Source organism: Orbicella franksi, chromosome 1 (assembly GCF_964199315.1).
Source record: "Orbicella franksi chromosome 1, jaOrbFran1.1, whole genome shotgun sequence".
Classification (NCBI taxonomy): domain Eukaryota; kingdom Metazoa; phylum Cnidaria; class Anthozoa; order Scleractinia; family Merulinidae; genus Orbicella; species Orbicella franksi.
This window is the reverse complement of record NC_138145.1, coordinates 37,572,746-37,589,404: the sequence shown is the minus strand read 5'-3', so window position 1 is coordinate 37,589,404 and position 16,659 is coordinate 37,572,746. Positions and strand designations below refer to the sequence as shown.

Below are 16,659 nucleotides of genomic sequence, written 5' to 3'. Positions count from 1 at the left end.
CTGAGAGTGCTCTGTACAAAATAGATCAAAATGTGCAGCACATGCCGTGACAGCATTGCGTGACGAACAAATAACGGCTGTAAGATTGTGCTGCGCCGACACGCTTATCAGCAATGGTCAGCAATCGATCAAACGTATCATTTTGGCTCAGTGCAAAGCAAGCAACTATCTACAAATGACTCAGCCGTTTTTGACTTATATGCAGTGATGTTCATATGCGCAGAAAGATGGTCACAGATTCCTGGTATTCGACCAATAATAGGTTGACAGTTGACGATGTACATCGGGCGTTAACGTTGTGTAAACAAAAGCAAACTTCTCCTTTACGTGCGACGAATGGTCAGAGATCGACTAGAAACACGTCAAATCGGCTTTGAACCTGCCTTTTGCAACAAATAAGGTTAGAACATTTCGAAATTATCAGCTCTGTGTCTATTTCAACTTATTATAGGTCAAGTCATGTGGCGCATGCGAAAATATACGTCTAACCCGTAAATTGAAATTTGACGCCGGATGGTCAAATATTTGCATTTTTGACGTACTTTGAAAAGCTCTCGCGTCGCTCACAATCATTTGCCCAAAGAAATTTTTACAGGAATCTGTAGATCATCCTTCTGCGATTCAACCACCAGAGGCTTAATCCATTTGAAGGTTTAATTTCGCACAAGGTGAAAATCAATTATATTCACGAAGTACTTTTAAGTGAATGAAATACATGTCTTCGAAATTTAATTATTTTGCACCCAAAAAGACAACGCAACATTCCCTAAAACCAACCCAGTACACATTTAAACATTGCACAAAAATATTTGCGTGTTTTAAAGACGGAAGAATGATGTGGTTTTGCGTGCGAGGCTCTCAAACTTCCTTAATAAAACGGTGCGTCAAATGACGATTTTAACGGAAGTTGGTAATTTGCATATTTCATTGAAATAAAAGGATATTTTGCCAAAAAAAACTATCCAGTGGTTTTTGTCATGTCTTAGCTTATCTACCATAAGAATATGAGCGAAATCGAATTTTCGACCCTTGCCGCGAAATTATGATTTTGTCTGATTTTTACAGGCAGGCACTCTTAAAACGGTCAAAAAACTACTAATTTGGTCATGATCTGTCACTCGCTATTCTTTCTTAGCTATTGCAGTTTACAGAACTCCTATTTTTCCCATCAAGTAACGATACGTTATTATCGGCAAAGTTTAATCGACGTTTCAATCGTTCAGTGAAACTAAAATATGATGAGAACAGAAGCAGCTACGAATAGCTCAGAGAACGCCACTGGTTCATCATGATCAATCTGGCGTTTGCTGACCTGATGCTAGGAACTTTGGTTCCACCCATGTTCGTTTACGTTGTCGGATTTGAATATCACTTTTGGTCTGCCGGATTACCTATACTTTAAAGCTTTTTACTGAATCGTTGATACCTTTTTCTCGCAGCCCTCCTTAACTTCAGCAGCTTTCATATCTTGCGAGAGATTTTACGCCACTTATTGGCCCCACACAAGTATCGAAGATTGTCATTACGAGCATACCGCATTGTTATTTTTTTGGTCTGGGTAGTTTCTCTGGTTTTTGACGCCATCTTCACTGCATTGAAGCTCTTTATTTCAAGCAAACACGCTATATATCCTTGGATGGTATACGCACTGATTGTTATATTCATCATATGTGGTTGTAACATCGGTATTTGGAGAAAGTTTCAACACGGAGGGGTCGCAACACAGCAACCACCATTGGTTCCATCTTCTCTCTCTTGCATTACAAGCCTATAGATTTAAAAGAAATGTTAAAGGATCATTTTATTATCAAGACATATGATACCACACAAATCCATTAACAATAATATAGATATTATGTATATGAAATTATTTATGTGATTAAGTCTACAAAAAGATATGGCAGAATCATAAAGCCAAAAATACACTATAATAGCAAATTAATAATTTACAAGGCTTACTAAGAACTATTGTTGTGTGTTGTTACTGAAGAGAAATATAACATTTGCATATAATCAATAAAAATTATTGATTTCTGATTCAAGTGCAATTTTCTAGTTAGAAAACTTCTGTTTTGGGTGGAGAAAAAAAAATTATTTTGATAAATAATTTGCTAGTGCATATATTACCCCAAGTCCTCGATATCTGAACTATCACTTCCACTGTCCTCTGGAGGATCTTCATTGAGCTCAATTAGAGCCTCTTGAAGAGGAAGTGCTCCTCTGCAATATAAAGTAACTATTAAAACAATGCTTTCAATTATTACACATATGCGTAATTATTATCATGCTACATTTCATGATAAAACCACCTCTAATTAAATTATTGTGGTCTATATTGCACACTGCCTTTTATAGCAATAGTGATCATTGGCAATCAGCAACTTTGAAAATAATTTTCCCATAGTGTTGATTGTCAAAGAAAGCTGACCAGATGTACATGTATCTAACTGTTGCCAAGTACAAACAATCATTTACCTCCAAGTCATTTCATCTGAATCACTTGAACAACTTGATTCACTGTCAGGCTCATCTGAATTACGATACTTGTCAGCATCTCCTTTCATAATGACCGAGTCATTCTTGACCTCACATATGACATCATTGACGCAAAAAGAAGAGGCGCCTGTTGAATCAAAATCAGCCGATATACCTGTAATAGCGACATCACCATCCTCACTGCAACAAAGAAGTTGAACACAAAACATATTTCGTAATACGTTCACTTCATACATGCATACCTGTATCATTATATATAGATATATATTATTGGCTCAACCACATACATGTGTAGTTGGTCAGACTCAATGTTTCATTGAGACAAACAAAACAGTAGGTGATATATAAAACAACTATGCAAGTCACAGGACATTACATTTTGAGCATCACTGACAAAGTCGCCAAGCAGAAAGGGAATTTTGTATATCTGGATAATAAAGGTAACATGTGGAGGGCAGCATGATTGAAAAGACATCAGTTACTTGACTGGACCTTTCTGATAAAAGCAGGCATGGATGACAGATCCACCCTTACAACAACATAGCCAATCAGCGAACGGCATTCGTGATAGAATGCTAGTAGATATATACTAAACCCAGTTAAAGTACATACAGCTGGATTGTACAGATCCAATATATTTCTGAATAGCAAGCTCTTTTGCAACAACATAAATAACAAACTAACCTGTCATGATAACCGCCTCCCAATGATAAATCTGGCAACTGCACCTGGATATCTTTCCCATTCATTGGAGTGGACGTTACAAGAGGGACAGCTGTGTGACATGTAAATGAATGAATAGATACATAAATAAACAAATAAATAAATATATAAGGAAAAAAAAAATAAACAGACTATAAAGGAAATATGTAAAAATAAAACTGACCAAATGAATTAAGAGTGCCTGCCCGTACAAATCAGACAAATTCTTAATTTCGCGGCAAGGGTCGAAAATTCGATTTCGCTCATATTCTTATGGTAGATGGGCTAGGGCATGACAAAAACTACTGGATAGTTTTTTTGGCAAAATATCCTTTTAATTCAAAGAAATATGGAAATTAACAAATTCCGTTAAAATCGTCATTTGACGCACCATTTTATTAAACAAGTTTGAGAGCCTCGCATGCAAAACCACATCATTCTTCCGTCTTTAAAACACTCAAATATTTTTGTGCAATGTTTAAATGTGTACTGGATTGATTTTAGGGAATGCTGCGTTGTCTTTTTGGGTGCAAAATAATTAAATTTCGAAGGACATGTATTTCATTCACTTAAAAGTACTTCGTGAATATAATTAATTTTCACCATGTGCGAAACCTTCAAATGGACCAAGCTTCTGGTGGTTGAATTGCAGAAGGATAGTCTACAGATTCCTGTAAAAATTTCTTTGGGCAAATGATTGTGAGCGACGCGAGAGCTTTTCAAAGTACGTCAAAAATGCAAATATTTGACCATCCGTCGTCAAATTTCAATTTACGGTTTAGACGCATATTTTAGCATGCGCCACATGACTTGACCAATGTTAAGTTGAAATAGACACAGAGCTGATAATTTCGAAATGTTCTAACCTCATTTGCTGTAAAAGGCAGGTCCAAAGCCGATCTGATGTGTTTCTCTCACCATTCGTCGCACATAAAGCAGAAGTTTGCTTTTGTTTACATAACGTCCGATGTACATCGCCAACTGTCAACTTATTTAACGGTCGAATACCATGAATCTGTGACCCTCGTTCGACACATATGATCACCACTGCATCTAAGTCATAAACGGCTAAGTCATTCGTAGATAGTTGCTTACTTTGTACTACACCAAAATATTACGTTTGATCATCATGGTTTGATGGCTTGAATCCTTGCTTCTAGCGGTTCCTTGTTCGTCACGCAAATCTGTCATCCCAATTTAGGGGGTAGGGGTGGGACAATTTCTATCCTAATACGTAAGGCTCCGTAAGGCTTGGAATCACTGGGAGCACACAATCGTGTTGAGTGGGAAGAGATTAAATTAAGAAATGAAAAGAATGAATAATTTACCATTGCCCCTGTTGTTATCTTTTACTCGACCACCGTTACCTACATGCCCCTGCGTAATACTGTAACGCTAAACTCATACCTAGGTCTTTTTCGCGCTATGCAATTATTTTTGGTTTACATGTAATACAGTGGGCTACCCTCGGGGAAATGGGTGGCGACCGCTTAATGGGGCTAGCCGCTTAAATAGAGGTTGGTGTACCTTGAATATTTAATTTTTCACTATCGGGCTATAAATTTCTTGGTGAACATGGAGTCAATTCAATACAATCATGATAGACGTGTGTTTGAATTATCACTCGTCATGCACCTTCAATTTCAGACTCTTATCTGCCATCGCCCTTTCCAAAACAAAGTTCTTAAATTTTGGGTGGCCGCTTAATAGGGGTAAAGACAATAATGAAACCCTTATCGGAATGACCAAATGATGGCCGCGGAGGTAACCGGTCAATAGGTGTTTTATTTACAATATTTTACTGACGATAATTTTGGACTGTATTGACAACAGTCCTCTATTTTCTGTTACATACCAATGTCTCGCCACTAAGCAAACAAAATACGCCAAATAAAATGGCACGGCCAGGGCTATTTACTCACGTAATTACTAATTAAATTTAGTCTGTTGCACTAGCTTTATCAGCTGTTGTCTGAAACATCAGAACGTACAACAAACGTGATTTGGACCGAGGCCACGTACACCATAGAATATGATTATATAAATATACACATATATTATTATTATTATATATATATGAAAAAACAGATGAACAATGATTAAATTGTTACACTTATCCTGAGAGTACTCTATACAAAATAGATCAAAATGTGCAGCATATGCCGTGACAGCATTGCGTGACGAACAATAACAGCTGTAAGATTGTGCTGCGCCGACACGCTTATCAGCAATGGTCAGCAATCGATCAAACGCAATATTTTGGCGCAGCGCAAAGCAAGGAACTATCTACAAATGACTCAGCCGTTTTAGACTTAGATGCAGCGATGTTCATATGCGCAGAAAGATGGTCACAGATTCATAGTATTCGACCAATAATAGGTTGACAGTAGGCGATCACTACATCGGACGTTAACCTTGTGTAAACAAAAGCAAACATCTGCTTTATGTGCGACGAATGGTGAGAGATCGACTAGAAACACGTCAAATCGGCTTTGGACCTGCCTTTTACAGCAAATCAGGTTAGAACATTTCGAAATTATCAGCTCTGTGCCTATTTCAGCTTAACATAGGTCAAGTCATGTGGCGCACGCTAAAATATACGTCTAAACCGTAAATTGAAATTTGACGACGGATGGTCAAATATTTGCATTTTTGACGTACTTTGAAAAGCTCTCGCGTCGCTCACAATCATTTGCCCAAAGAAATTTTTACAGGAATCTGTAGACCATCCTTCTGCGATTCAACCACCAGAAGCTTGATCTATTTGAAGGTTTCGCACATGGTGAAAATTAATTATATTCACGAAGTACTTTTAAGTGAATGAAATACATGTCTTCGAAATTTAATTATTTTGCACCCAAAAAGACAACGCAACATTCCCTAAAATCAACCCAGTACACATTTGAACATTGCACAAAAATATTTGAGTGTTTTAAAGACGGAAGAATGATGTGGTTTTGTATGCGAGGCTCTCAAACTTTTTTAATAAAATGGTGCGTCAAATGACGATTTTAACGGAATTTGGTAATTTGCATATTTCTTTCAAATAAAAGGATATTTTGCCAAAAAAACTATCCAGTAGTTTTTGTCATGCCCCAGCCTATCTACCATAAATATATGAGCGAAATCGAATTTTCGATCCTTGCCGAGTTATTTTCCATTCTTATGGACAGGGACTCTTAAATGTAACGACTTCACCTACTCTACTTATTCCTCATCTAAAAAAGGTCAAAGTTGCGAGTGAAAACTTGTTTACATAATGTATCACCTTCAACATGGCGCCGTCGTTTTGCGGAAGGGCCATCGTCTCGTTTCTTCTCTCGTCTTGAAATTTCCTCAGCTGTGTAAATTTCCCTTATTTGAGAATAAAAAGAATTAGAACACGGAAATAACCAGAGAAACGGCACAAGCAAAGGCACAAAGTGCTCGTGAAAAATAAACGAAAGATGCTTGCCTTCTTCGTCGTTCCAAGGAAAGAAGGTGGGCAGCAAACGCTGAATCGCTTCGATATCCGCAATAAATCTTCGCAAATACCCACGAAGAATAAATTTGGCAGTCTAACCAAATCCTTCTATGGCCTCGTTGCCAAAACTTTACAACCTCAGAAAATGAAGCGTGAATCTTCTTTCGGCCACTTCCAGTTCGCCGACCGCCTAGGGAAGACATTAAAACATCCACGAAAATTCACTCTCTAAACCTCAAACACCAACCAAAATCTACATCTACATACTCCAAAGCAATCAATTGAGCTATTACAACTATCAGAAATATAAATCCCTCTAGGATCGCAAAGATATTTTCGGATAAAGTTATGAAAGCGTCCTCCTCGACGATATTGAAAGTTTGAGGCTAAAACTTTCAAACTGTTTCGTGACCGGACACGCATGCGCGGTCGTGACCCAGCTTCTTTAACAAAGACCTTGATATTTGTATCTACTCTTGCTTTGCTGTCGTGGCTCCCTTTAATCATTTCGATCAATCTAAATTTAGTCTATCATATCCAGATACCTAGCCTTTGGTATTACCTGGTGGTAGTTTTAAATATATCGAGCTCCTTTGTAAATCCAGTTTCGTACGCGTTAAGGATTCCTGAGTTCACAGAAGCCCTGGTTTTGTGCTGCTCTAAAAGGTCAGCGTCGCCGTTCATCACAGCAACTAAAAGACACAGGAAAATAAGAATAGAGCCCAGTCAACTACAACTGGCGTTTGAACAGGAAGTGATGGATACCAAACTGTAGTGAAACGAGACAATAGAACTTCTAGGTTGATACTACAGGTTTTACTCTCTAATATTTCATAACAAAACATTGTTTTGAACATTGTTAATCATTCATGCTAATATTTAATTCTACGGTATGCGATCTTAAAAATATTTTGTTTCGTCAGTGAACTCAACAACAGGTTGAATAAGTGAAACTTTGGATCTCAACTTTATTAGTACAGCATTAATGTACTCCCTATAAACACAGCACAAAAAACAAGAGGTAATAAATTATCTTCATGCAATATCTTGTTACGATAATAGCTGCGAATTAAAATAAACCTCAAAATTAACAAGGATCCCTTGGAAAAGTTTTGGGCTTGGCCAACGATTTTTAAATTCGCCTTAATACTAGGTGAACATAATTTTGTAGTTGATCAAAATATACAGTTAAGAAAGAGAATTAGCAGCACCTGTGGATACATTATGATAAATAAGCACGAACTATCAAAAGATGTGTGTCCGTTTCTACATCTGTAATAGAAACCGTATTCCTTGAAGAAGTGTACTGAGTTTTCTTCAAATATAAATTTGTAGAGGTCTGAGTTGAAGTTTGGTGACTAATTTATGACCGTTGAAGCATGTAACTCCCAGAAGAAATTAATAGAAAAGAGAACTTTTAAATATTTTTGTCCACACTCGTCATGTGCAGACTTCTAGACTGTACTGATCATCCCGCTTCCAAAACCATTTCACTTTTTACAAAATCTCATGCAGCTTTCTCAGTATGTTTTTTCCTTCGAGTGAAAATAATGCACTGTTCAATCAGCTCCTAGCAACTTGAAAGATTATTTATTTGTCCCTTTATAACTAATATAGGGTTGAGAGGATCAGTTTCCCCACATAACTCAGATTTTATTAGCATGCCACATTAACTTATATAAAGTCTTGTTTTATTGGGATCAACCGTTTCAACTGCAAACGATTTGGGTTGATACGGTTGACGTTTCTCAATAGATCACTTTTCTAACCATTTACGGTTGAAACGCGGTAACTCCTGGGAATAGTCCTCACGCGAGCTACAATCACGCGACATAATCACGAAAATGCTTTTTGAACTGTTTCAACTTGGTTTGAGGCCGGTTCAAAAAGCCTTGATCAAGCAAAGCAATAGGAAACGGTTTTCCCCCAATAGAACACGAAAAGACCCAACAGCCAGAAACGGTTGATCCCAATAGAACACGACCTAAATGTATTCTATATATTTTGTTTGTGTTTTTGCTTTTTTTTTTTTTTCGCTTGGCTAGAGAGGCTAAGAGAGTGTTCCTAAGTCGCTAAAAGGACAATTACTAGCTCAAGAACAAGTTCAGCACACTGTGTAACATTGAATTTTCATTCCAAGTGCATTTGTCTTACCGAAACTGAAATTTAAGACAAAAAGAGCGCCAATGGTTATTTGATGGTCATTATTCAAATTTGTGGGCCATAAAATGGACAAAGAAAACAGATGTCGCATCTTTATCACTTCATTAACACTGGGCCGCTAACAATGTGCACTCAATTGCCAATCTAACTCCAAGTGGCATGGCAAAACCAACTCCAAATCTCTAAGTTTACTTTCCCCGTCGGGAAGGCTTATAACCGTGTCTTATAAACTCGAGTTAAAAGAGAATTAAGCTGTAAGGTATGGTTCCTCAATGGTAAATACTTCTTGGAAATTCAAGATCAAACAAGACATTGAGTTAATATGATTCTGTTCGTTATTCTTTTGTAAAGTTAGAACGGCAAACATTTCCTTTTTAAATTAAAATGTTTAATTACGGGCCCCGCCAGAGACTAAATGTCGATGATTAGCTTGTGACAGATGGCAATTCACGAACGCAGCAAAATTAAAAAGCTAGCTACAGTAGGTCTGGTGAATATATCTGCTGTTTTCGCTTATAAATCGCTCTGCACATGTAAATCACTTTATAGATGTATTTTGGACAAAGAAAAATGTCGAAGACTCCTAATGTCAGTGGATTGCTGAAGAACTCCACGAACTATCAAAAGTACTTATTTATGCAACATTGATGCAATATTCATATTCTTTCATATTTATGACTTACCCCTAATGTCAATGGATTGCTGAAGAACTCTATAAGCAATAAAAAGTCAACATCCATGCAAACCAAGCAACTACATCTATTAAATTATCAATGAATTACCCAGTTGTTGATTAGGTTATTCTTCCTTCCTTTTTAACCCAAAGAATTGGCTAATAAACTAAAATAAAATCAGACATTTAACAATCACGTAACAGCAAAATACTCGAAAACGCAGATGAAAATTCACAATATCCCCAGAATTTAAGTACGAACCTGTCTCAAAATACAGTTCTGTGATATTTCCATGTAAATTTAAAGAAATATACAATCGTTTTTCACGGTAGCCGAGCACTAATTTGTTGATTATTTTGTTTCGGACCAGGCTCATTGTGAATTTTAAATTCTTGCAAAAGAATGTGAAAGTCAGGATAATTTAGTACTCAGGAATGAGTGCTATCTTGATTGAGGACTTCCATTGCATTTTTTTGCAAAAATTTATTTCATAGTGAGTTTTAAAAGGAAATAGTTTCTAACTATTTGTAGAAATTCAAATTTAGTCTAGTAAGAACAGTGCATAAAAGCTGCGGACTTTTGATTGGTTAACCTTTAATAATTCGCGTGCATCAAGGAAAAAGTTGACGATATGCCACTTGGTGCCATCAGACGTTGTTACGTAAACGCCCACGGTTTTGCGCATGAGCTGTTTCCTCGCCACGAGACAACACTTACACCTTGCTTTCTGTCAAAATTAACCTTCTCAAACTATTTTTTTATGGATAATTTTTTAAATTTTGAACATTTCAGCCTTTTAAATTTTGTTTAGAATTCTCGTGTAAACTTTCTAATGGATCTCTAATATGGTTGCACTATCCTCATTATAATTTGGCATTGTCCATATAGACCTGAATTGGAATTAGTGTTCAAGAAAGCTTCAAGCTGCTCAAGCTATTGTTTTAATAAAGGATCGTTTCGCTTTCTCTTTTGTAACTAGAAGAGCAGACTTTTATTCCTACTCCAAGTTTCCTCAGCATAAATTTCCTCGATCGATCCATCGATGCCTCGCGATCTTTTTAATTATAAGCTGCGTGTTAATCTTTGAAAAAACTAATTCTATAATTTTATGGCCACTAGCGTAAGCAACCCAAATTCCGCGTAACAAAAACAGTTTAAAAAGCTGATGTCACCTAAAATTGGAGGCAGCGTGGCCGAGTGGTTTAGGGCGCTTGATTTGAAATCTGGAGGTCCCTGGTTCAAATCCTCCGCCCTACCGCTATCTGGATTTGTTCTCGGTAGCCCCGAGTTCAGCCCCTCGACCGCGTTGTGTAAATAGCCAACTGGTCAGCCTCCCACCAGTTGGGATTCTTAATAGTTTATGTTATATTTGAAATATTTATTTATTTACAGTGTCCCCAATTAGCACATTAATGCTAAATACATCGACACTTAAATAAAGGGATTATTATTATTAGCTTTTCACTAAATTTACTAGTTATTACAACGATGATTAGTAAATTTTAAATTTTCACGTCAAGTCGCAAGAGCGTGGGAAAACGAGTCTGCAATGTCCTTTCGGCGGTCAGCGGCTAGGGATCTAGTCGTGACCCCATAACTCAGATAACGCTGCGGCCAAAACGGTGTGGCGGTTGGGGAAGTTTTTCCTTTTGAGTGACCATCATTTGTGAAAAAATAACATAACATTGTTCCACTAAACGTTTTCTGGCCGGAGAAAAATTATTTCCCTATTTGTGCATTCGTTTGGATTCCGCCGCTATTTGTACAAATGACGTCAACGGCCGCTGTCACGCGACGACATTTTCCAGATTCAACTTTCGTTAGCAGATGGTAATTTCGAGTTATTTTCTTTTTCTGCTTATTCTTCATCTTCCTGTCTCTTTCAATTCTACGTCCTTCTACTCAGGATGGTCTTTGAATGCCTAGCAAGGTTCAAAGTGGTGTTTAACACGCTATCCACGGCCGTATTGACAAAAGAGAAGTGTTTCGCCGAAGTAGCAGGATAACGGTAAACACGGTAACTTTTGAACGCTTTGTACAAGGTCAATATACTTTGGCCGAAAAATGTTTTTCCAGAGACGTGATGTGTATCCCTCCAATGTCTAATTCATCACTGTGATTGCTTTCAACAGCGTTGGACTTTTGAGAAATAATTATTTTAAAATCAGCTCCAACGCTCCATCTAATTTAGTATGCAACATTTGAAACTTTATTTTTTAATCGCTTCGGCAGTTTTTTGATGTTTATCGAATGATATTGCATTAAAAGGCCTTTTCTTCAACACTGTATAGTTTTCTCATTATTTTGCGTTGCGATAGTAATTTCTGACCAGTATTTTGCGGGGCCTTATTTTCGGCCTGATTTTGCTGCTATCAGACGGAAAAACTTTGCGGCTCGATATTTTTGGTTTAAAGCGAAACTGAAACAAAAGAAATTCATTTTTAAATAGTATTCGGTAACCTCTACTTGGGAGATAAAAATCGGCCGATTTTATTTTGTAGCCGCAAATCATCGGTCGTTTCTTAGGCGCAGGGCCTCTTAAGCTTTTCATAATGACATTTGTCGCAAAAAAGTTAAAATGATGAAGTGGGGAAATAAGTAAAGCTTTTATTTCATGGGCGCAATTTGAAGTCATGTACAGAAAAGAACCCTGCCGTTGCTGATTCTTTGTTCCTGTCACGTTTATCTGGCTGCGTTACAATCTACGCTCATTATTAGCGACCCAAATAATACAATTCCAACAAGCGATCAATAATATTTGGAATAACTATCAAGCCCAACACGCACGAATTGAGGACCTATCTTGAAGTCCCTGTGTAGTTTTCTTTTTTCAGAAAGACCGCAGTGTCAACCTCATGTCCGTGTTGAAGCCGGTAAACATTGCAGTCATAACACGCTCGCAGACGTATTAAGTTGCACATGGGTGTCTATAAAGTCTTGACAAGTTGCGTCAGTTTTAAGTCAACTGAGACATGTCATGTGAAAGATTAATCCACGATGATTGGTCTTAAAGCGGTCAAAAAACTACAAATTTGGTCATGATCTGTCACTCGCTACTCTTTCTCATACATTGCGGTTTACAGAACTCCTATTTTTCCCATCAAGTAACGATACGTTATTATCGGCAAAGTTTAATCGTCGTTTCAATCGTTCAGTGAAACTAAATTATGATGAGAACAGAAGCAGCTACGAATAGCTCAGAGAACGCCACTGGTTTATCAATAATTGTTCCTTCCAAGGCAGAAGGCATCGCATTGTGCGCCGCATTTGTTTTGACATTTGTATTTATTGTTGTAGGAAACTTGCTCACCATTGTTCTGTTGGCAGTAGACAAGAGCCTTCGTAAGAGAAGTTTGTTCCTAGTCATCAATATGGCGTTTGCTGACCTGATGCTAGGAACTTTGGTTCCACCCATGTTCGTTTACGTTGTCGGGTTTGAATATCGGTTTTGGTCTGCCGGATTGCCGATGTATTTTACAGCTTTGCGCCGAATCGTTTATACCTTTTTCTCGCAGGCCTCCTTAACTTCAGCAGCTTTCATATCTTGCGAGAGATTTTACGCCACTTATTGGCCACACAAGTATCGAAGACTATCATTACGAGCATACCGCATTGTTATTTGTTTGATCTGGGTAGTTTCTCTGGTTTTTGGCGCCATCTTCCCTGCATTGAAGCTCTTTATTTCAAGCAAACACGCCATATATCCTTGGATGGTATACGCACTGATTGTTATATTCATCATATGTGGTTGTAACATCGGCATTTGGAGAAAGTTTCAACACGGAGGGGTCGCAATACAGCAACCACGCAGAGCCTCGCAAAGCAAACGCTTAACAAAGACTTTGATGTTTGTATCTACTCTTTCTTTGCTCTCGTGGCTCCCTTTAATCATTTCGATCAATCTAAATTTAGTCTATCATGTCCAGATACCTAGCCTTTGGTATTACCTGGTGGTAGTTTTAAATATATCGAGCTCCTTTGTGAATCCAGTTTTGTACGCGTTAAGGATTCCTGAGTTCACAGAAGCCCTGGTTTTGTGCTGCTCTAAAAGGTCAGCGGCGCCGATCATTACAGCAACTAAAAGACACAGGAAAATAAGAATAGAGCCCAGTCAACTACAACTGGCGTTTGAACAGGAAGTGATGGATACCAAATTGTAGTGAAACGAGACAATAGAACGTCTAGGTTGATACTGCAGGTTTTACTTTCAAATATTTCATAACAAAACATTGTTAATCATTCATGCTAATATTAGATTCTACGGTAATCTATGCAATCTTAAAAATATTTTGTTTCGTCAGTGAACTCAACAACAGGTTGAATAAGTGAAACTTTGGATCTCAAATTTATTAGTACAGCATTAATGTACTCCCTATAAACACAGCACAAAAAACAAGAGGTAATAAATTATCTTCATGCAATATCTTGTTACGATAATAGCTGCGAATTAAAATAAACCTCAAAATTAACAAGGATCCCTTGGAAAAGTTTTGAGCTTGGCCAACGATTTTTAAATTCGCCTTGATACTAGGTGAACATAATTTTGTAGTTGATCAAAATATACAGTTAAGAAAGAGAATTAGCAGCACCTGTGGATACATTATGATAAATAAGCACGAACTATCAAAAGATGTGTGTCCGTTTCTACATCTGTAATAGGAACCGTATTCCTTGAAGAAGTGTACTGAGTTTTCTTTAAATATACATTTGTAGAGGTCTGAGTTGAAGTTTGGTGACTAATTTATGACCGTTGAAGCATGAAACTCCCAGAAGAAATTAAGTGAAAAGAGAACTTAATGTTTTTGTCCACACTCGTCACGTGCGGACTTTTAAACTGTGCTGGTCATCCCGCTTCCAAAACCATTTCACTTTTTACAAAATCTCATGCATCTTTCTAAGTTTTGTCCTTCGATTGAAAATAATGTACTTTTCTAACCATTTGCGGTTGAAGCGCGGTAACTCCTTGCAATAGTCCTCACGCGAGCTACAATCATGCTTTTTAAACTGTTTCCCCCAGGTTTGAGGCCGGTTAAAAAAACCTTGATCAAGCAAAGCAACAGAAAACAGTCTTCCCCCGATAGAACACGAAAAGACCCAACAGGCAGAAACGGTTGATTCCAATAGAACACGACCTAAATGTATTCTATATATTTTGTTTTGTTTGTTTTTTTTTTTCGCTTGGCTAGTGAGGCTAAGAGAGTGTTCCTAGGTCGCTAAAAGGACAATTACTAGTTCAAGAACAAGTTCAGCGCACTGTGTAACATTGAATTTTCATTCCAAGTCCATTTGTTTTACCGAAACTGAAATTTAAGACAAAAAGAGCGCCAATGGTTATTTGATGGTCATTATTCAAATTTGTGGGCCATAAAATGGACAACGAAAACAGATGCCGCATCTTTATCATTTCATTAACACTGGGCCGCTAACAATGTGCACTCAATTGCCAATCTAACTCCAAGTGGCATGCTAAAACCAACTTCAAATCTCTAAGTTTACTTTCCCCGTCGGAAAGACTTATAACCTTGACTTATAAACTCCAGTTAATAGAGAATTAAGCTGTAAGGTATAGTTCCTTAAAGGTAAATACTTTTTCAAATTCAAGATCAAACAAGGCATTGAGTAAATATGATCCTGTTCCTTATTCTTTTGTAAAGTTAAAACGGCAAACATTTCCTTTTTAAATTAAAATTTTTAATTACGTGCGCCGCCAGAGACTAAATATCGATGATTAGTTTGTGACAGATGGCAATTTTACGAACGCAGCAAAATTAAAAAGCTACAGTAGGTCTGGTGGATATATCTGCTGTTTTCGCTTTGAAATCGCTCTGCACATGTAAATCACTTTATACATATATTTTTGAAAAAGAAAAATGTCGAAGACTCCTAATGTCAGTGGATTGCTGAAGAACTCCGTGGGCCATAAAAAGTAAATATTGATGCAATATTGATGCAATATTCATATTCATTTATATTTATGACGTACCCCTAATGTCAATGGATTGCTGAAGAACTCTATAAACAATAAAAAGTCAAAATCCACGCAAACCGAGCAACTACATCTATTAAATTATCAATGTCTTACCCAACTGTTGATTGGGCTATTCTTCCTTCCCTTTTAACTCAAAGAATAATTGACTGATAAACTAAAATAAAATGAGACATTTAACAATCACGAAAATGCAGATAAAAATTCACAATATCCCCAGAATTTAAGTAAGAACCTGTCTCAAAATACAGTTCTGTGATATTTCCACGTAAATTTAAACAAATATACTAGCGTTTTTTACGGTAGCCGAGCACTAATTTGTTGATTATTCGGTTTTGGACCAAGCTCATTGTGAATTTTAAATTCTTGCAAAAGGATATGAAAGTCAGGATAATTTAGTACTCAGGAATGAGTTCTATTTTGATTGAGGACTTCCATTGCATTTTTTTTGCAAAAATTTATTTCATAGTCAGTTTTTAAAGCAAATAGTTTCTAGGCATTTGAAGAAATTTAAATTCAGTCTAGCAAGAACACTACATAATAGCTGCGGACTTTTGATTGGTTAACCTTTAATAACTCGCGTACATCAAGGAAAAAGTTGACAATATGCCACTTGCTGCCGTCAGACGTTGTTACGTAAACGGCCACGGTTTCGCGCATGAGCTGTTTCCTCGTCACGATGCAGCACTTATACCTTGCTTTCTATCAAAATTAACCTTCTCAAACTATTTTTATGGATAATTTTTTAAATTTTGAACATTTTAGCGTTTTAAATTTTGTTTAGAATTCTCGTGTAAACTTTCCAATGGATCTCCAATATGGTTGCAGTATCCTCATTATAATTTTGCATTGTACATATAGATCTGAATTGGAATTAGTGATCAACAGAGCTTCAAGCTGCACAAGCTATTGTTTTAATAAAGGATCGTTTCGCTTTCTCTTTTGTAACTAGTAGAGCAGACTTTTCTTGATTCTCCAAGTTTCCTCAGCATAAATTTCCTCGATCGATCCATCGATGCTTCGCGATCTTTTTAATTATAAGCTGCCTGTTTAATCTTTGAAATAACTAATTTTATAATTTTATGGCCACTAGCGTAAGCAACCCAAATTCAGAATAACAAAAACAGTTTACAAAGCTGCTGTCACCTAAAATTAGCTTTTCACTAAATTTCCTG

General features: G+C 37.0%; 2 protein-coding genes across 2 annotated transcripts in view; both read right to left on the bottom strand.

Moving 5' to 3' along the window:
- The window catches only part of LOC145461481 (uncharacterized), a 479,224-nt gene that overhangs the window by 225,362 nt on the left and 237,203 nt on the right, over positions 1-16,659 (bottom strand).
- On the bottom strand, positions 1,306-6,750 carry LOC145461900 (uncharacterized). The gene is made up of 5 exons (XM_081445676.1): positions 6,467-6,750; positions 3,181-3,271; positions 2,476-2,676; positions 2,128-2,220; positions 1,306-1,768 (listed from the first exon to the last, which is right to left on the bottom strand). The coding sequence occupies exons 2-5, from the start codon at positions 3,243-3,245 to the stop codon at positions 1,702-1,704; spliced, it is 426 nt and encodes a 141-aa protein (XP_081301802.1). The 5' UTR covers positions 3,246-3,271; positions 6,467-6,750; the 3' UTR covers positions 1,306-1,701.